We start from the raw sequence: 22,283 nt of genomic DNA on the forward strand, positions 1-22,283 counted from the left end.
CTCTGATTGCTGTTTCCTCGTGCCGAAGGTGACTTCATAAGGTCTCTTATTTAGTTACTTTTCCCTAGTAACAAATGTTAAGACGACAAATACAAGCAGGTGAAAATGTGAAGCCATTTCGAGAGGTAATTGTCAGGCTGTGTGTGGGTCGCTGCTCCTCAGTCTTGTGGCTGACGCTCTCAGATAAGTATGCTTTGTATCCAAGCAAGTGTTTGGCAAATAGTTCAATTCCTTCTTGATGGGGGACTTTCTCTCTTGCACAAAATGTGTCCACCCCCCACCTCCACCCCCCCTCCTGTCCTTGCTGGCAAGAGCACTAGTACTGCTGGCAAGAGTGACCAGAATAAAAACAGCAACAACAGACAGGGAGGAGGGAAAAAAAGCAAGTGATCCATTGAAACAGAGATTTTGCCTTCTTTGAATCCCATATCGTTCTCCTTTATTCCTCACCACTGCTCAACTTGTGTTAATTAGGTAGCGCAGAATAAAACCGGCTCATCTGGAGAGGGGTGGTGCATTTGGGAGCGAGATGGCTAACGGAAAGGTTCGGCTGCTCCTCCGTGGACTCTTCCTCGTAGCGGCGATTCAGCCCACTCTGCAAGGAGGTAAGCATGTGTCACAGGTCAATGCAACTCTTGTGGAAGAGCAGGTGCAAAGCTTGTGATGTTTGCCCTTTTTAATATCCTGAGAAATTTTCAATTCTGTTTCTTTCCGTAGAAATTCTTAAATTATTCATAATTGTCGCTTTTTGATTCTAATTAAAATACAAATTAATATGATCATATTCAGCATTTATGAACATTGTATATTATTATTTTTGTCTTACATATGTTCTGTTTACTTTGAATCCCTGGCGAGTTGTGAAATCAAACTTCAGTTGATAAACACATTCTTGTTCATACTTTCTTTTTTGGCAGTGTATCTATATACACGTTGCTAAAGTTGAAGATGGAGGTCAGTGGTTTCCTGGCCTTCTCTTTGCTTCAATAGGTATGCAAAACACATTAAAATCTAACCATTGACAGATTGTTACAGTTGACATTTCGGCACCTACAAACAGTCCATAATTCATTCATCCTTATTTTATTTTCTGCAGTTTGGAGTAAAATGTAATGGGTATGTCTATCAAATATTTTGCGGTTCTAATAGTATGCTCTGATAACAAGTGTGCTGAATCATTTCCAAGCAAAGAACTTTGACAATGATCCAAAACTCTTGTCTCACCACTCCAATAAAGAAATTATCTCTGCATGCTTGCAAAGTGCGTCACACTGTATACTTCAAGCATGCTCGGCGGATTACTGCAAGATCCAGCCAAAGATGTATAGTCCTGACTTAGAAGACTTTATATATTGTATAAAACTTTTTAAGGTAGCAGCTAATGATTATTTCAATAATTATTTTATCATTTGATTAATTGTCGATTAATCAACGAAAAAAAAAACAAGTTTAAATTTACATCCTATCATTTGACATTGGGACGTTATTTCAAATTGACAGTTGACAACTTCATAAAATGCACATATTAATTAATTAATTATGCACATATTAATTCATTGTAACACCTCTACACTTTTTGTCTCACACACCGCTAAAGTAAGTCATAATCCAATCCCTTGTGAATTCTTTGCGTCACTTTCTCATTTGAAATGACACGTTCATGGTCTTTTGATTCTATACCTGCTGTAACTACAGCACAGTATAATGTACATCTGCATGATCAAAAGCGTTGGATCAGAGAGGGCATTTTTTTAGGCTTAACTGGAATTTTGAATAATTGAAAAGTCCATGCTGCCTGCTCCAAAGTCAAATGGCTACCACATCATCAGTAACTCAAAACCAATCATCATTATCCTTTTAGAGCTGAATCGCTCTTGTATTGGATCTTATTTGATTGTATGGAGGATTATGTTCAAACAAATTCACAAACATAAATACTACTTGTGGCTGCTATTTCTCTTGGTGCTCTCTGTATCGCTAGTCCCAGCTGACTCATTGACTGTTTTATCACCGATTTGATGCTAAACAGAAGCAACAGCTGCTCCACATGCTGTTACATACTATGCAATACTTTCTTCAGTAGTTGCCAATATTCTTGTTTGAATCCACATTTTTGGTACGTATAAACTAAACATCATCAATGGTATCAAACATACACATTTGCACGCAATGCTTGTAGCCCAGCCCATGTATGTTGTTGTAACACATGACAATATATCCTTGATGGACTCTCGGCCAGGTGGACACAAGGAGAATATGTGTGTCCTCATTGACAGGTTGAATGTGCCAAGGTCTACCAAGAATCCCCAGCGCCAAGTAAAAACATGCCATTTGAAAGAGTTCATTTCAAGAGCCGTTTGACTTACAGCTTATCTGTTTCAGACAGAGAAAGACATTGTGTGTGAGTGTGTGTGTGTGTGTGTGTGTGTGTGTGCGTGTGTGTGTGTGTGTGTGTGTGTGTGTGTGTGCGTGTGTCCGTGTGTGCGTGTGTGCGTGTGTGTGTGTGTGTGTGTGTGTGTGTGCGCGCATGCCTTTCCTCCCACTCTCACTCAGTCTGTGAGTTTACTTTTCATCCCATTTTACGCCACTTTGATTTGCTTGAGCTTTCTGTCTGTCAGCCCACCAATGAAAAACAGTCACATCACATCTAAACTAGGTACACGATTGTCCAAACCAAAATGCATTGCATGCATGTGCGCAAATGTCATATTTCAGCGTCGGTTGTTAGCTGGATGTTTTTTTCCCACTCATCTCAGTGGAGGTATGAAACGTGTGCCAATAGAGGAACTATTAAATTTAGAGGTCATCAATCATCAAGCATTTTTCACGCAGAATTCTGGTGGTCCCTCCCTTTCCCAGCAGGATTGTAAGGATTATGTGGAAACACAGCTTCCTTGACAGAGGTTCAGGCTCTCTGAATGCTTGCCCTCATCCTTTTTCTCGGAGGGTCCACATGACATTTCAGATGTAGAGGGATTAAATTGTTAGACTAAAAGAACAAGATGAATCCATATAAAGTATCTTGTTCCTGCAAGATGGCTGCTTTGATTTTTACATGGGTTTCACATCACACTATGGAGCAGGTCAAAGAGCTGTAATTATCAGTATTGGCCGAACGTATTCAAAGTCCTTGTTAAATCCACCCGTTATGCTCTCAAACCAACTCCATCTGTGTGCACACTAAAACTAATGGGGGCGGGGATCACTGAGCCTAGTCCTAGGGTCAAGTATCTATGAATAACATGAACATTATTAGCACTCCATTGGACTTGTTTTATGTGTTCCGAGTCCTTGCACTTGCTTGAATTATTATTGAGCAAAAAGCACATCTGAATGTTTTCCATCGACAAGTGTAAATGATTTATGATCCCCCGGGAAACAACTGAGAAAGGATTTGTTAATAAATATGTCCACTGCCTTGTTAGAAAACCATATGGTGGGACTGAATACAATATTTATTTGGATCACAAATACAAAGTATCAGGTAGATTTGGCAAGACAATTGAAAACAAACAGACCAATTAACTTTTTAATTCTTCCAGTCCTGTCTTAAACAGAAAGTTGAAATATTTAAACAGATTCCATAAAACTGAGTTGTCTTACTGATGAGTGAGCAAAATGCATTGTGTTACACACATTTCTCGTGTTCACGTTTAGTGGGGACAAACTATAGTTCCTGGACTGTTTAATGATGGACACAAAGTCTGCTTGCCACAATTCAGTTTACATAAAGGACAATGGGAGTTTCACAATCCTAATTGCAATTGGGCCAGTTCCACACTACTGGAAGTTGCTTTGGCTCATTTGAACCAATCACTGCAGATTGTACAGCGTATCCTTGAAAAATGTGAGTGATTCCAACATTAGCTCAGGGCTTTTGGTTAATTCCCAAATCTTGATTCCCAAGGTCAGCAGTGCTTCAGGCTTTATTGATAGAGACTTGTGAATCCAGGTCTCAATCCAATTTCGGCTTGCGTGAGAGGCGGCCACAATTTATTGGATCCAAGTGATGCACTGGGATCACATTGCAAATCAGGTCCACTCTGCAATCAGAGAAACCATTATCAGAGATCACAAAACTGGTTTCTCTCTTCTGCCTTCAAGTGCTGCATTTACAAAGGCATTTCAGTTTGATGACGTGTAGCGGCTCTGTGACTTCACTTCTGTGGCCAGGAGCCTGCTTAAAAGCCTTGAATGGCTTGGCTTGGCTTGGCTCTTGTGAAAGAACTGCTATGAACATTTATTTCTGCTTGGCACTAGTTCTATACTGGGTAAGTCCTGGTGGATTTAACAATTTTATCCAGAGTATTCAGTTTTACATTAAAGCTAATGTCCTCTGGCTGAAATGTCTACGGTAGTAGCCAGAGGCCATTAAAGTTATGGCAAATAGATTTTCTTACCGCCATGACTACTGTGAAAGGTGTTGCAGGGTTCAGGCCGGTGCTTTGGACTGAGCTGTTTTCATAGTGCATTATCGCTTATTATATGTAGTTATTGGGCTTTGCTTATATTTTTTTACACTGCTTGTGCACTCGGCGTAAAAACTGGCCCATCTTCATTTCAGTGCCGGGACTTATCTAGTTTAGTGTGTTTGGGAATTTGGCAGACTGTGATACACCATGCTGCGTGTTTTTCTTTTACACGTTCGCAGCACACAGTTTGGTGACAGAATTTAGAAGAGAATTTAGACCAGTACGTCCACTGTAGCTAATAAATTGGAATTAAATATAAAAACCTACTGTGTGAACGCAAGATCAAAAGTGTCCCCCTTCAGGTTCAATTAGGACCGCGTGAACCAACACAAATCACCTGAACACCACCATGACGTCCACTTTTCCAGCGCGTGGCTTATACAGATCCTCTGTCAGAATGTAGGCTCAGGTTAAAGTGTTACGATAAGATGAGTGCGTACATTTTTGGAAGATTACATGTTCCTCACACCGTCACTCTTCCTCACCCAAGAGGCAGTAGAAGGGGTGACAAGATAGCAGCACAGGACAGCTGTCACATGCTTTTTAATGTAAGACTGCCAGGATCCTCACAGTTGATACAACTGCTGTTGCTCAGCTTTCAGATATTTGAGTTAAATTATTCCCTCATGAGACTGGATTTTTGAATCAGAATGAATAGCGTCCAAAATCTTTTTGTGATTAAAACATTTTATCTTGAATCTGTAAACTGGCTGCATACATCAAGTGACAGGTGTTAGTTTTCCTAATAATGTGGACCCGGGGGTTTACTGTTTATGCACCGATTTGGCCAAAACAATTAGAAAGAATGCTGTCATTAACTTTTGTGAGTTCGCCCGTGTGAGCAATGTGCATGTGTTTTCTCTACTATTTTTTTAAGCAATACGCAAACAGTTCCATCAGCTCTTTGAGCTATTTAATACATGAGCAGTTATTGCACAACCGCAGCACAGTGTGGTGGAAGTAGCCCATTACACTCACTAGTTTGTTTTTTAAATGAAGCAAAAATTGCACTCTTAAAGGTCACAGAGAGCAATTGTGAAAACTGTCATTAACATGGGAGGAACTACGGAAAAAATGTGTCATTGCTATGACTTCATTCCAACACAAAGCAAGTTGTGACTTACAATTTCCTAACCCCTTTGCTAGTCATTCATTATGTGGACCCTAAATACTGCAGTACACACCTCAGGTACCTGCAAAGTCGAGTAAAACATTCTTTACTCGGTTATTTTTAAGTCATCTGTGATCGAAACCAGTTGACCGCGACCTTATTCAGGATAAACGTCAGAGAAAATAGAATAATCAAATAATCATTGCAATCTCGAGGTTGTGTTATTGTAGGCAATTTTTCAATCTTGAAGGAACAATTTAGATTAGTTTACAGCGGTCCAGTTGTTTAGAAAAGAATTCATCAAACAACCCTGGAACAAGTACTTAGCCTTATAAGATGATCACCAAGATTTTTAAGGGCAGCATGACCCAAAAGCACATGAGTAACACATGGCCCTTACAACCCTACAATAACTTCCAGATAAGATCACTTGTGGGAATTTTGTCTTAAGTAGTTAAATTGTTTTTCCTCAACATTATTCGTTTAAGCAGCACTAACGTTCCAAGACATCTCTTGAATAATTCTTGAGCAATGCAACGATGAAAGAGCGTTGTAATCTGATTGCTCATATACATTCTTACGCAGATTAGGTTCAATGGCGGTAGACGATGGACTCGGTGCCCTCTGATATTGGCACAGTAGCTCATAACTGGAGGAAAACTGGGGCATTCCCTCTTTCCTCACGAGCAAAGCCCAGACAGGAAATCCTTCTGATTGTGTGACGACGGAACAACCTCTCCACCCCGGTAGGGTGGTACCTGCACCTGACACATCTGTCATGGTGGCAGTGGAACACATACACACGCACTAGCTGCACGTACACCACCAAAACTTTAGAAACATCTGAAAAATGTAGACCAGGAATGAGCAACCTTAATGGGGCCAAAATTTGTCGTCAGTGCAACCGCGTGTCTATGCATGCGTGTGTGTGTGTGTGTGTGTGGGGGGGGGGGGGGGGGGGGGGGGGGGGAATATAGGACCATGCACTTCCTTAGCAGACGTATGACACAAATTCTAAATATGACAAAATGTTCTTTTTGTATTTTACCCAGATTTTTTTACCCCAATTATTTTCCCATGGAAAACATACATATATGACTTAAGTTGAATGTTCATCAGCATTTTTGGGCGTCCACTCAGTATTGCCCATTCCTGATCTAGCTACAAGAGCTGCATAAAAAATCCTTCCTTTAGAATAATGATGTTCAGATGTTCATCAAACTTTATTGTTATCATTTTCATTTTTAGTATAGAGCATCACTGCTCACCATGTTGAGACTTTTTTTAAATATTTTCATTGCATCAAATTATTATCATTATGCATTATTGTCCTTGCAGAAGCAGAATGTGGTACGGCTCTTGTAAACTGCTTAAATTGCATATAGGTGTACTTAACCTGTGGCCTATAAGTATATGTGATTGTTGAAATAAGGTAATTTTGTCAAATTGTTCATATAAATTGCACTATAAAATTCAAGTAATTTGTACTGTAGACATATACATTTCTCACTAAAACTATGAGAAAGTGTATCCAAACTTTTGACCACCTTTTTATGTGTACTCATTGTGGTGCCTAGACAGAAGAATAACGTCATCAGCTGTAACAAACATAATCTTTATTGTAAATTTCAGTTTGTGTTCTAGTTCCTTCACACCACAAACTTCTCAGTCTCCTTTTATATATTAGCCACTTCAATAATTGTCTTAAGTGCTCACATTTTTCTCCTAACCGCAGCTGTAAGAATAAAAAGAATATTGATGTTATTATGGCAGAAACATTAACTACTTCAAAACTTATTGTGGAAAGCCCTCTGCAGTACCTTGGATCATGTTTACATTTTTGGACTTTTCTTCTGGCACTTTTCGGTGGCTTATGTCATACATTTTCAGACACTAATGCCTTGTAATGTTCTTGCACGCCCCCGGTCATGCACACGAAGCACAAAGCACGGCGTTCACACAGTATGCGTTAATAAACACACAAGTGCCTTTGACATGTGCTTTTAATTAATTGGCCTCCTAGCGCATGTTAAGGACCATTAAACAAAATCACTGTTCCGCGCAGCACAACTCTCTGCGTTGTGTTGTGTTTGTGGTGATACAAACCAGCTTTCTTCCTCACAACATTGAACATTGTAACATAGGCCTGAGCTCACCAGTCCCTTTGGATTTTGTCCTTAGCAGTCCCATAACAAAAAGCAAACTTTTTTTTCCATTCTCCTATTCTGTTAGTCGTGTTGTTTTCCCCTGACCCTCGAAGGAATCAGATGAGAAAGGAGGCCAGGGGTGCTGCAGGTGGGGGCTGACGGGGTCGGCTGTAGAACTCTCTGAAATTGACTCTTCCAAATGCAATACCTCATCTAAATGAAAACTAACATTATCTCCTGAATGTTGTCTCATTTCGATACAAACCTTTTTATCTTGATCCTGACAAGAGCTGTTCATTTTTAATGTAAGCCCCTCACAGTGCATGACCTGAGATAAACTTCATTTTAATGTCTGAGTCAAAAATGATAAATGCATTTGGGGTTATGTGTGTATAATGAATGGGGTCATTGAATGGTCAGATGTACGGTTTCCAGTTTTGTAATGAAATGTTTCAATCGTTGCTATCAAACACACGGAGGTGACCGAGATTGACCTTTGCTATCCTTCTGTGTGTTGCAGGCGTGTATGTACCACCTGGTGCGGGCATAGGCACTGGACCAGGAACTGGATTCTTTCCAGGTAACAAAAGCTTCCAAGTCTACTTTAGAATCATAAACTACACCAGCCATAACTCATGGCAGCTAAACCATGCTGCTGCTGCAGGTCAGACATTTTACCACGCTGACGCATACATATTAAAAAAAAAAAAGAATTTAATAAAGCATGAAAGTGAACTACAACTCAATTAAATGTAATATAGACGTATAGTTTCATGGAAATGGTTTGGCAATGTGAGATATCGTCCTGCAAAGCCACAAAAACTCATTTTTTCCCTCTCATGATATACTGTTACACTCTGCCAGTGCACTTTCTTGGATTGATAACTGCACTGGCCGCACATTGTGACATCTGTTTGTACTTGACATTCTTGACATATACCCAATAGTAAAAATATACGGATGATCAAGTCCTGAAAGTCTGTCCCGACAAACAGAAATTAACCATAAACCGTATTTGTTCGTTACATTTTACATGCAGACGAGGCGTAACTCATATATATAATATTTGATTTAAAAGGGTCTACGGGAGGAGTGCCCGCCGGCTATAAACCAGCTAAAGCAGCAGGTGAGTGGAATAAAACATTTATGCTTTTTCTCCTCCAGAAGTTTGATTTCATGTTTGGTTTCATATTTGGACCCAATTCTGAAGGAAGATCATATATTTTTATGGTTACTTTTTTTTAATGTATCATATGAGAAGCAGCACCTTGAGATAAACGTTGAAGTGAATAATATTATTGGCTGCACAGTGCCATCGTGGTTCATACTGTCACCTCAAAAATCGAATATGTCGGTAGTGTGGTTTTAATCCCTGAGCGGTTTGATGCCACAGGATAACATCATACATGATAAGAATAAGAGATGCTTATTCTTTCTCAGGGGGTCTGGGATGTTCTCTGAAGAGCAGTGCCCTCCATCTAGCTAATGCAATTGCCTCAGATGAATGTCTTACTAATTTCACACATTTGCGGTATAGAGCAAGTTATGTGGCTCAGGTGCAGCACAATCTGAGAAGTTAATTGCTGAAGCTTGTTTTTGAACCCACAATGTTAAATAGAACAGATGTGATGAGAAAAAAAAAAACACATCCACACAGAAACAAAGCTGGATTCCTGTTTGGAAGTTCAGTTTCCGATCAAAACAGGTTCATTGAGGTCAAGTCTGGAGAAACAAATTGGGATCCTGTGTAATGTACAAGGAGAGAATAATTATTTTTGAAAGGATATTGTGAAAGAACTGAATAGCGCAACCACAAATGTTAATAAGCCTGATTAATCAGGCCGCACGCACAGTTTTCTCCAATGTACAAAATAAGAACAATGACATGATGTTAGAAATACTGACTACAGAGCGCTCGGTGTCTGTTCGACCTTGTCATTTAGGTGGTTATGGAGGTGGCGGGCAAGGCGGCGTCCCGGGAGGTCTGGTGCCAGGAGGTGTTGGCCAGACTGGATTTGGTATTGGAGGACTTGGAGCAGGTAGGGAAAAAAACATTAATTAATCAGCAACAATCTGTTGCCAGTGCTCATGAAAAGTTAGTGCTAATATGATTAATCTTAACCTACTCTAATACTTAGTGCTTCACTTTGTGGAGTTGTAAGGTAAATGGGCTAAATTATTAACTGCATTTTTTTTAAACACATTGTAGGACAAGGTGGAAAAGGACCTAAACCAGGTAAGCTTAAATTAATGGAACAAAGATGCACAGAACACAATATTAGGTACACTGATGCAATTTGAGATTCAATATGCTCGTACGATGTTAAGAATTCTTAACATCTTTCATATTTGAGAAAATCTTAGTTTTTTCTCCTTTCTTATATTTTGTCTCCCTTATTGCATTCCATGAGGGCGTCACATTACTAAAAGATAAGACAAAAGATAGCAGTAAACATAAGTAACTGCTTATAAATAAGCATAAAATAAATGTCATTCCAAGAGTGAGCATTATTATCATAAAATCATAAAATCGTGATACAGGTCTTGTGTTTGGCTCTCATTAGTTCGTTTCATGAGAACCTTGGTGTGAAATTTTAATATTTGGGCAAGTGACTGACGACCAGCATGTGATGTTCTTCACTGTCCATATGACTGAGTCTAAAAGTTTTATGTATTGTACTTTGGTTGAGTGAGAGTTTTCTCGACCATTTACAGTGCATTTATTGTCACCCAGTGTTGCAGCTTTAGTTTGAACGTTCTAGGAATTTTGATTGGGTGAGGCTTTACATAAATTGTCGTGCTGTTGCATTAGTGAGTGATGATTAGCAGAGCATAAGCGAGCATCCACGCCTGTTGAACAATGGTGCCAGAGGACTGACGATGTTTTTTTACCGTCGGTCCCTGACAATATCTGGAAACTTCAGAGTTGAAATTTGCCACAGCCCTTTTCTCCAGTAATGAACAATAAATATTTTTGTATTTTTGTCTACACTTCACCGGTAGCTTTAGCAACTTTTGGCCGTCGTTTGATTTCCGCAAGCACTTACTGATACAATCTGAGCATACCTCTATGTGTTCGGACAGATAAGGAAGCGAGCAATGTCGTACAGGCCTGATAACAGAATGGCCCCTCTGGAGTGCCACACCTCAGTCCTCAACAGAGATTGGCATAGCCGCCACTTTTTGGAAATGACCTCATTTCCAGTGCTGTATTACATGGAAGTTGATTTTGGCAGGGATTATATGGAAGGTATTGGCCAAGACTTTTCATACATTTAGGTCATGCTACCGTTAGTACGATGACAACTAAAATGCATAACATTTAACAAATATTCAGTCAAATTGTGCTGATGTCATCCCCTCAAATGCTCAGCTTTTATAGCTGATTTTCAGTAGAACATCCAGTGAACTGTCTGTTCTGTTGCGTTGTTCAATTTTCAACATGTTTTTCCAGTGAGATCACTAACTGAAATAGTCTTTGCCAACTAACATGATTATTTTTTTTTTTTTTACATGGAACAGTAAAACTAATGTAATCATTGTTTAATAAAACAGCTGTGACCAGTGGGGAGTGCACCCCACCTCTCGTCCACAGTCAACTAGCACTTGACACTTTGTCACAATTGCATGCTCAACGTGCATCTAGGTACACTTTGATTTCATTGTCACACAAAAAAAACTTTTTATTGAAAACACTGCATCATAGGTTGCTTGCTGCTATGCCTTGAAGTCACAAAACAGTAAAAAGAAGTCACAGGGTTCAAAATGTAGATTTGTTGTCAGATAGAGAACATTGCTGGCCCCAGACGATTTACATTGTTCATTTGTTGTCAGATAGAGAACATTGCTGGCCCTGGATAATTTACATTGTTCTTCAAATAAAATGGGCACTTTCCAGGTCTGATTTTGGTTTTTATTATCTTGTTTTTGTTGTAAGCCTTTGTTTTGAAACTTGAGCTATATTGTGTTGCTTTTCAGTTTGCAGCTGTTTAATGCGTAGTAAATAAAAGACAGGTATTGCGTCATTTTGGGTTGCATGAAGGAATAGTAGTTTGCATGTCTGTCTCAAAGTTCTGAAGTTAGGAGGTAGAATCTCAGCTACAGCCTTCCTGGGTGGAGTTTGCATGTTCTACCTGTGCTTACTTGCGTTTGGTTTGTTTGATTTTTCTCTATTCATTCCAAAAATGCATGATTATCTTTATTGAAAACCAAATTGTCCATAGGTCTGAAAGATGGTTTGGCTATATGTCCCTTATATGTGATGGACTGGCACTAGAGTTACCTGGGATAGGCTCCAGCTCACCTCTGACCCAAATGAGGATAACTGGATGGATCATGTTTTGATAACTTGACCACTGAAATTGTCTTTTTAGCTTAGTACTAACTGTTCTCACGGTTTAGCATGCAACAACACTTGCAATTCATACGGGGTTTGCTTCTTTTGGTTCTTTTATGAATGGCAGGCTTTGCAGAAACATTTACAATCAGTGATGAAACGCTGACATACTGTACCTGTGCACATTGAGAAATCCGCCAATACTTTTTTTTATTTTTATCATATTCAACAACAGTGACGCTGCATTCCACTGGCAAGCTCCATGTTTGACCTGGACTATTATGCAGGGCAACAGCTGGTGAAGTGAGCCAGCGTGACTATGGAGAATTTTAACATAGCTGCATGCAAAACCTTGTAAATGTCACACAGCTTTGACCCAGGAGAAAATCTTCTTTTGATGAGCAGCAACTATACACCATCATCTATCCTGTGTACTTTCAAAGGTGGATTCAATCGATGTTGCCCAGAATTTGTCAGTTGCAGCACTCTTGTCTGTTTCAAGCAGTAAGACGAGGTAATAGGATTACGTTTTTTGCACACCAAAAAAAAAGAAGAAACTGTAAAGACAGGAAATTGTGTGACATAATCAGACTGACCATTAGTGGAAGACTCCAGTGTTAGCAGGCATTTGCACTGTCACCTCTAATCATGAGTTAAGTTGGATTATTTTCAGTGGTTACAGTCGTCTTTGATCCAAATTGTCAGGAACCCCTGATTGAGCCCTTTCAGTAGGATTACTAGTGTTCCAGTGTTCTTTCATTCATGTAACAAGCATGTTGCTCAAGAGCACCCCTGCAATGCCTCAATGGCACATTTCCAATTTGTATATTTTAGTTCTGTATCGTGGTATTTGTCAGTTTTTGAACCTCTGATCTCCAAGTCAATATTTAGATTCTAACACTGTGAGCCCATTTACACTTACATTTCCCATTTTTTGTTGTCGCTGATATCTTTAGCCTGTGGCAGTTCATGACAGGTAGAAAGGCAGCCTTTTACTATGACTTTCGTTGTGTAAATGCTGGCTAGAGCAACGCAATGTCACAAAACATCAGGTCAAAAATGGCATGAGTTGTTACATCTGGAATCTGTTTCATTTCAGACTTCCCTGCTGAGTTTATACTGTAGATGGCTCAAATCAAATATAGTATTCAACACAGTTTGAACGGTACTACTGTGCTCAAATCGTTGTGAGCGTCATCCTGTGAATTTTGTTCCAGAGCACCTGTTTGAATTACTGAACCCACTGGCTCATATCAAGATAAATTCTTGAAGAAGTATGATACATTTTTGCCATTTTAGCTATGGGCTGAGCACAGGAACAGCAGGGGAAAAGGAGAGGGAGCCTAAAAGCAAGGATAATGAGAACTGGCAAGGACAGGAAAACTGCATACGTGAACCGTTTGATGCAGCTTTACTTCTGCAGATGTCAACCACAATAATTAGCATAATATTAAACTATCGCTTTTCTGGCAGTGTCACTCAAAATTGATATTTACTCCTTTTGCCAAACCTCAACTCTTGCTTTGGAGCATTCACAGGTACAGCAAACCAAATGAAATGATCAGATCACATTCCACAACACTTGCACACAATCCCCTTGCAAAAAGACAGCCGGCTAGAGATGAGCTGCGGAATGTTGCGCCAAAAAATGGTCTTGGCCAGGATGCAAGTCCCCTTGAATGTTTTTCATTAGTGCATCTCAGACCTGTGCACATGTGAATGCATCTGACTGGCATCTTACGTTGCCCAAATTTCTTCTTGATCCTCACAGGGCTCATAATTTGTCAGCACATCTGCTCATAGAGACACATCCATAGTGAATTATGTTGAGGACATAAAACAGAATTCTAGGATTTGACTTAAGCAGTGCTGAGCCACTAATCGGAATGTCAAGCACAGACGCTCGTGCAGTATTTTGTACCTTATATTACGATAACATCAATCCACCTTGAACTACGTTTATTGGATTTTTTTATAGAGTTCAAAGGACAATATAGTACAAGGAAATTAGTACATTTACTGTAATTCTTTGTAATTTTCCCATTTGCCGGGTTCCAAAAACAGCACACAGTCAGCATAGCTTCTTTGTCCTCATTGCAAAAGATGTTTCCTAAAAGGTTTTCTTGAGTGATGTCATCAGATTTTTTCACATCTCCATAATCTTTGCCAATATTGCCAAGAAGTATTGAAATTGCAAAAGAATAAACATTAAGTTGTGGCTTTTATTAGTTTTTGTTTGTGACTAATCAGTTTTGCATGCTACACATCTTAGCCTGATCTACCCTGTGTGAGTTGATGAGCTATTCCTTGGCAAAGTCAAGTGAATCTTCCAGCTTTTGTTTTCCAGTAAGTCTGGAGTATGAACCTCTGTCCTTGTCCATCTGGCAATATTGTCCCTGGGTTGTTTAGACACAGATGGAGTTTTGTTTTGCTTTTCCTCTCCTTTCTGCTTTTTTAAATTGTAAATCAAAACCCACAACTGGCTCAACTCCCCAGTCAAAACTATTGGACCTTTTGATTTTTAAATGAGTGTTAGGAACTACAAAGGCAAAATGCAAATGAAGGCAAATATTTAGATGACAAAAATGTACACAAAGCCATCGGACTCTGGCCAAGGTTTACAGTTTAGTGGACCATTCCATTGTCTACAGCAACCGTAGTTGCACATTGCACATGGGCTCTAATGTTAGTTTGGCAGCTAAAATATGAATCCTATTAGTACTGTAATTTTTAACTTGTTCCAAAGTAATTTTTCAAACTGAGCATTTAAAATACATGTTTGAGGCTTTGGGCTATTATATTCTTCTTCTGCATAGTAACTGAGCTAAATGAGGCAGAGTATAGGTGAATGTTGTCTAATGCACATGCACCCAAAAAAAAAAAAAAAAAAAAAAAAAAAAGGTTCAAATAGCTATTTTTGTGCACTTCAGATTTGTTTGTACTCGGTGCCCCTCAATTCTCTGCAATTGAGTAGTGACCAGTACAAGTCGTCTGTCTTTCACCCCAAGTCTGTTGGGATTGGCTCCAAGCTCCTGAATAGATGGGTAGATTGAGTCTCTCTGCTGGCACAACAGACAAAACTCACAATGGAATCTCACATGTTTCCATCGATTCCTCAGCTTTTAAAAAGGTTAACAGGTTTAGGATCTTTTAACCTTCCGCAGCCTATCAAGGTGTCATATTCTTTCATCATCCATGATATAATTTATCTTTTAAATTCTTTCACTTAGTATTCTCTTCCCAATGATTTCAGCAGTGACATGCAACAGATGGCTGGTTGCACCGTGTTCGCAACTTTTCCTACGACGCAAGAACTTGGAAAATACTTTGGAGCCTGTGCATCCAGCATCACTGTTTCAATGTCCATGTTAGCAGCCGACCTGTCCAACACTGGTCTCTTTCTTCAACCCTGACTTGTCGGAAAAGTATTCAGTGCAATGACAGTCAGATGCATATGTAGACCATCTGGGAGAGGAAACACACTTGGCTGTAAAATTATACATACCATGCCTTCAGGCTTCGTATTTTGACAAGAGTTCTAACCCGATTCATAGTTTGTACAATTAATCTTTTCTGGGCTGGCTGCTCCAATCTGTGATGTTTCTCCTCAAATGTTCCATAATCTAATGCTTGCAATGTGTTTCTGCCTTGTCCGAATGCCTTTGTTGAACATGATGCAAGTTTGTATGCCAAGCTCAAATGGTTGATGAGCACTGAATTGTAGACACTCCTCAGACATGTTCAGGGGCTTCGAGTTGGCAGAGCAGCTAGGACATTCCTTCAAAGTGGATAAAGAGTAGCAGATCCTCTCAGTTCTAACAAAAAACAGGAAAGGGCCCAACTCTCTGGTGTGGTTGAAAGCGTACGGTCTGCTGCTGTGGGCTTTGTATGACTTGAAGTGTCAACAATGACATCATTGACTCAATGGATAATGGTGTAATGTGAGGTTTACAAATTAGTACAGTTTTAAATCCAAACAGGAACAACAACTGTCGCCACAGATGGAATGACAACACTGCTGAGTGGAAAATCAAATTCCTGTTCTGTAGACCTGTGTTTCCCAACTTTTATGGCACCCATTTTATATCCAAAAATTCTCACAGCACTCCACAAAGCAAATATGTCACAAAAAGAATTAATATTAAAATAATGACCTCTTCTCAATTTATTCCCAAACTGGCTTACTCAGTGTGTAATTCTTGCCTGATCATTTGAACAGAAAGCTGTTCTGCTTGTATGAAATCAGAATTTAATCTATTGTATGAATAGAAACAGGTCATTTGTGCCGTCTGCCATTGAATAGAAGATTGAATTTTTCTGCCTGTAGGGACAGCCTTGTCCGAATGCCTTTGTAAGTATACGTCACTGGCACAAATATATATTTGTAATTAATAAATACAAATGTTCAGTTCAATTACATAAAATGACCCCTAATGGTAAAAGCCTAAAGCAGAAATAAAAGAATCAAGTGAAATTGGATGATTTCCCACAGCACCCCTGATGATCTCTCACAATGTACGAGTGTGCTATGGCACCCTGCTCTGAAATTACTGCTCTTTATTCAGCAGAAAATATTAGAACTCACCGACACACATTAGAATTGTATTTTCTCATGCCTTGCCAAAAATAATTTTAATTAATCATATGCATTATCCCTGACAGAGTTATTGCTCATTTAAAGTGTGAAAGTGCCGTGTATGTGGCTCAGTCAAAGTGCCTGTTGTGGGAAGTGAGTCTTTCCCAGTGTGTGTGTGTGAGAAATAGCAGCACTTTGCAATGACCTCAAGTGTATTAGTCATATTATCCCGCCCCCCCCCCCGATTTGAATGTTTTGGCATGCAAGGCACCAGAGAGAACAGTTACCTTTGGAAGTTCTGCAGCCAGACAGACTAATAAGCAAGTCAACAAAATAAACTAGTTTGTGGAGGTAATTAAAGCAGAGCAGGAATAATTTTACATGAAGCTGTTTCCAGAGTTGTAACTCACACAACAGCACAGTAGCGCAGCTCGCAACTAGAAACTTGTACACTTACTGTTTGTTGGATAAGCATTGCTAAAATAAAATTCCACACTGGAAGGCCAGACTTCTGTCTTTAACCCTGGATCTGAAAATTGTAAGCTAAATGTTACATATTTCATTACATCCCAGGAGTAATTCGGTTGAGCTGAAGTTTGAGAAACCCAAATCTATCACTCACATCGCCACAAAAAAAATATACTTTGTTACTCACTTATGGCAACAAATAGTAACTTTTGGAAGCTGTCATAGTGTCATGACTCCATGGAAAAAATATATTAAAAAACAATAGGAGGAAATCTGCCCAAGTCGGCAACCTCACACTATTGAGTAAAGAAAGAGACAAAATATGCAGTAGTGTGTGAACATGTAATTAATTCAAGATGTATCCGAACTTGCGTCTCACATTTGGGGGCAGATAAGTGACAGCAAAGGGAACCTGGAAGTGACCAGGACAATTGGAGGTCACAGGAGAAGGGAAGAGAGGGAAGGAGAGGGAAGGCGAGGGAAGCGCTCGTGTCTCACGCAATGTGGAATTACTACAGCACCTCACATCATTCTGCTTTTATCCAGCTCACCCTGCATCACCTCACAAAAATGCTATCCATCCACTGACTTGGAAGCTGTACAGCATGATAATTCCATAATGATAACAATGGGGTTTGATGACATAATGATAGACTTATTTTTTAAAGTGAAAATGTATTTGGGACCATAGCTGATGAATCGAATCCACTTGTCAGTCAAAGAAAAGTGTTGAGTCTTCAGGGAATTCATCAAATCTTTGAAGATGATGTTAGCAAGAAGATTTTCCATCACATTACAGTGACTGCAGCAGTGTACATTGCCAAAGCACGTCTCGGCATTCTGCGCACCTTTTGGTGTTAATGATGTCATGGTTAGCGCAGGCAAGATACGGTATGTGTCATACTTCTCACTTTTGCACTCTTAACATCGGTTTCTAGACGAGATGACAGAATGAAAAGGGCATGAGTTCAAATGGTCCCTAGCTTCTTTCCTGCAGGCTAAGAGAGCAAAAACTAAGAAGCAAAAAAGGAAAATGAAATATCTGAGGTCTGTCCTCCGCTCTGCTACCTTCAGTGGTTTTGAATGAAAACACAAAGCAGAGAGCAAAAAGTGGGGAATGGAAGAGATGGGAAGCAGTGAATGAATCCATCCGCCACTCACTCAACTTTGGCTCCCTCCTGTTGATGTATTTAACACCTTGTGTCTGCTCTTCATGAACTCATAGAACATGTTAGGAGGAAACTTGAAAAATGGAGACAAACAGAGAGAGTGAGTGAAGTAGGGAGAGTGAGGAGACAGTGTTTTGATTAATGGCTTGTGTATCCCTTGGTTCTCAAACGAGATTGTCTGACCTCGCCCCAATGGAGAATGAGCGAGGTGTTTGAGGAGTGAGATTGAAACCAGATATTTCTTTTCACACTGGCTCGTATCCATCACTTGGGCTGAGAACATGACCAATGACTGAGTCTTAGCCACATTTTCTGGCCAGTGTCAGTCTTCTATCTACAACAAAGATTCACATTCTTCTTCTTACATGTGTTCCATTCATATACTTGATTGTAACTTCTTTTAGGGGACAGCAATGGCTTGAATCTTGGCTTTTGCTCATTTTTGACTCTGCTCATTCATCCATGTATCCGTCGAGCTCACCATCCATTCATCAATCAATAATAGTGCATTTATCACAAGTCTTTACAAAATCAAAAAGAATCGCAATCTATTAAACCAAAACTTTTTATTTGTGTGTGTTTTGGAAGGGAATCAAATCCACGATAACACTGAACTATGAAAATGCCTGAGGACACGGTCATTTGCATACCAGTATTATCGTTCTTATCATAACCAAAAGTACTCTGTAGATATTAGGTTAAGAGATTAGATTAAAATTGATTCAAGAACTGGGAGTAATTCGTCACTGCTGGTTTGTTGTTTGTGTCCAAAAAACAAGTTGTCCTTAAAAACTAAGCCATAAAAACAAGATCCATTTTAAAAAAAGTTGTCCAGTGTCAAAAGACCCTAAATGGAGCGAGCCTATGATGCATCACAGCACTTTATTGCTCACCTTTGCATTGCTCTATCCCACTGTTCACTCTCTGGTGTAATATTGACTTTCAGGCCCTTCCATCTTGGAATGGATCTCTGACCTTTTGTTGAGATGTTCTGTCCATTGTCCAAATCCAGCGGAGATGGTCCCATGGGTTTGCTGTTTTGCCTAGAGCGCGTTACGTACAAATTTATCCACAATATTCAGGAGGTACAGAAATCCTTCAACTTGTCAGAAATAATACTGGGAAAACACCAAAGAAAAATCATGATTTGATATCAGGGCTATTGTGCTAACCTTCTGCGGGTGGTTAATTGACAACAAACAAAACTGACGTACGGTATATTTCCAATAATCTGCAAGTTATGAGGGCCTCGTTTGATGTCCTTATACATGTCATAATACGTGTCCAACAAAAATGTGGTTGTTTGGGCTGACAATGTGCTGGAAATATCGCCAAAGTGAGAGCTTGTTCAAAACTCAATGCCTTCTTATCCTAAATATAAAGCATACGATACATGTCAAGCCCTCAAATAGTTATTTTTCAGAACTGTCCCCCTGACTCACAAAATGAATTGCATCCAGGTTAACCTATGTAGCATCCACCTTGTTGCTTGGAGCCATGAGAGAGCAGATTTGTATGTGTTCTGGTCATTCCTCATTCACATGCAGTTTCGAAGAGAATCGATACGGTTTTCATTTTACTTACTGTATTTTGTCACTGTCAAGCAAAGTCAGAAAATTGTCTGAAACCAGTCTTGGCCTGGACTCATAATCAGTCACATCATTTTGGGCTCACTTGTGTGTGTCTGCATCTCATCATGTGATGTCAAACCAGAGGAAAGTCTCCTGTGCAGGTGCGAGATGACCCTGAGTGCTATCGGAGATGACAGTCTAAATCTTACACATGTGACAATAAGTGGGCCATATGATCATTTGTTTTTCATCTTACTCGTGTGGAATAACACCCATGTTTCATTTCTCTGTGGCTTAACACAGATGTAAAGCTACATTTGCACTAGGTTCCGGAAAACAGGGTTGCTCCATTTTAGGCTACCATGGACAATACAGTATTTGCAAACATTGATTGAACAGCAGAATTTAAGTAAAGGTCTAGTTAGTGAGCAGAAAGTTCAGCTGTCTGGGAAACGGTGAATAGCATAAAGTGTCTAGCCGAGGGATACAACTCTGACCTGAACCTCAGGTAGAATGTGGTCACTGTCAAAGTTAATAAATATTTAAATAGTGCTTTCTCCATCTTCTTGACTTGAAGCTAACTTTGAGGTGTGCCTGCATGTACACTTCATGTCTAAGAAGGAGATTACTTAGGAACTCTTAGCTCAGCGCAGAGGATCGTGTTGCATGCCTTGTGTGTTTCTCAAGCCTTTGGCAAGGTTCATCGTGGACTGTTGCTTTCCTCACACATTCCTCGTCATCATCACTAATCAGTCATTACCTTCACTCCAAGCATTACTTGGTGCACTCTAAGGTCTCATCCTGTCCGTCTTGCTGACTTATTCAACTTGCTTCCCTTATTCACTTGGTCTCAAACCTGACTTTTAGACCTTTTTAGGTGTTAGTATGACAATGTGTTTTGTGGCTTGTTCTAAAAATATTTATACTTTCGCATGCATGCTTGTCTCAGCTCAGCTTGTTCAAATACAGTACCTGCATGTTTATGCTATTCTCTCAAATGGATATTTTGCCAGCGATAGAGACAAGTTCATAGTCTTCTCTTCCCATGTGTATTCCTCACAATGAAAAGAGATCAAAGCTGTAATTGGACTGTTTAAGCAACAAGTTAAGTCAAAAGCTAAAGGGTCTCGATCCTAGAAAGTGTTTAGAATACCACATAAGGTCTTCATCTGCTTCAGCGGGTTTGTGTCTGTTGAGCAACAACAATAAATGTTCTCTCATGGATTCAATAATGGGCTCGAGTCAAATGAATCGGATGCTACGTTGATTAATTCATGTTTATGTTAAACATGAACAAAACTTACCTGTGTAGACCTACTATGATGTTTTGAATTAAACTGAAGATTTTAGCTCAGGACTACTTTTGTCGGAGCAATGAACAGCAATGTGTGAGGTGGCCTGGCTGGTTCACTAATATTAGGCCCACAGGGACTACTAAATTCTTCGCGTCTCTCTGCACATCACCCTTAAATCATTGTTTTACAGTTTGTTTCTCTGTTGGTTGTTTTTCAAACTCTGAAATATATCTTGTTAGGTTATGGAAATCTAGGAACCGGAGTTCTCGGAGGTGGCGGCTATGGAGTTGGAGGCCTCGGCGGTGGTGAGTACTGCAATCATTTAGGAAGTTGGCAGTATATTATTTTCCCTAAAACAAACACCAATGTAAAACAGCACATATTTCCTCTTTCCACATAGGTGGTTATGGGGGATATGGAGGAGTCCCTGGTGGAATCTTCCCAGGAGCTGGACAGAAGGCTGGTAAAAGAGGTACAATCATGACTCAGGAATGTAAAAAGTACAGGTGCTGCATATATTCATCTGCCAATTCATTAGGTACATTACTATTTAAAAATTCTGTCTTTGCATTGATAATAATACTCCGTTTTTGTTGACACTGTCAAAACAGTATTATTTAACGGTTCAGAAAGAAACTTTGTCACTTTGCGTCCTTGACCTTACTGCCCTAAGACCGCTGGGATAGGCTCCAGCACACCCGTGACCCTTATGAGGATAAATCAGTTCTGATAATGGATGGGTGGGTGGGATCTCATCAAGTTATTCAACTTTATTTCATTCAAGCAAACACTTTGTTGAGTGTAGAACAAAAATTATGCAATTATAGGCTGTTGCTATGTTACAGGTGCTGGAGGCCATCTGCTACCATTTGGAGGTACGATGTCGGCTCGTACAATGATATACTACTATGCAAACACAGATACAATGATTTTAATGGTCTGCATTCTCATCTATTAATAACAGAAAGCCAAAATAAATGCATTAACAGTAAATCAGCATGAAAAATAACGTTTTGGACAGAAACATACTCCCGCAGTGACCTCACTGTCTGTGATGTTTATGTCTGTATGATTTATTTTAAATTAGGCAGCTTGATGAGGCATGGACTCTTGGGTCCACTCATGACGAGGGCTTTGG

At 39.7% G+C, this 22,283-nt stretch overlaps 1 protein-coding gene across 15 annotated transcripts in view; it reads left to right on the forward strand.

Moving 5' to 3' along the window:
• Positions 1–249: 249 nt before the first annotated feature.
• Positions 250–22,283, forward strand: part of elna (elastin a) — a 38,698-nt gene continuing 16,664 nt past the window's right edge. For 10 of the 15 annotated variants that reach the window (XM_049725388.2, XM_049725392.2, XM_049725378.2 and 7 more), the window contains exons 1-8: positions 331–605; positions 8,251–8,310; positions 8,809–8,856; positions 9,674–9,769; positions 9,940–9,966; positions 21,385–21,450; positions 21,546–21,617; positions 21,991–22,020. In XM_049725388.2, the coding sequence (XP_049581345.1) occupies positions 530–605; positions 8,251–8,310; positions 8,809–8,856; positions 9,674–9,769; positions 9,940–9,966; positions 21,385–21,450; positions 21,546–21,617; positions 21,991–22,020 (475 nt within the window). In that variant the 5' untranslated portion in view covers positions 331–529. Of the gene's footprint in view, positions 606–8,250; positions 8,311–8,808; positions 8,857–9,673; positions 9,770–9,939; positions 9,967–21,384; positions 21,451–21,545; positions 21,618–21,990; positions 22,021–22,283 lie in introns of all 15 variants that reach the window. The other 5 variants (XM_049725393.2, XM_049725394.2, XM_049725396.2 and 2 more) reach the window with 3 other exon arrangements.

The sequence above is a fragment of the Syngnathus scovelli genome, chromosome 7 (genome assembly GCF_024217435.2).
Source record: "Syngnathus scovelli strain Florida chromosome 7, RoL_Ssco_1.2, whole genome shotgun sequence".
NCBI lineage: Eukaryota > Metazoa > Chordata > Actinopteri > Syngnathiformes > Syngnathidae > Syngnathus > Syngnathus scovelli.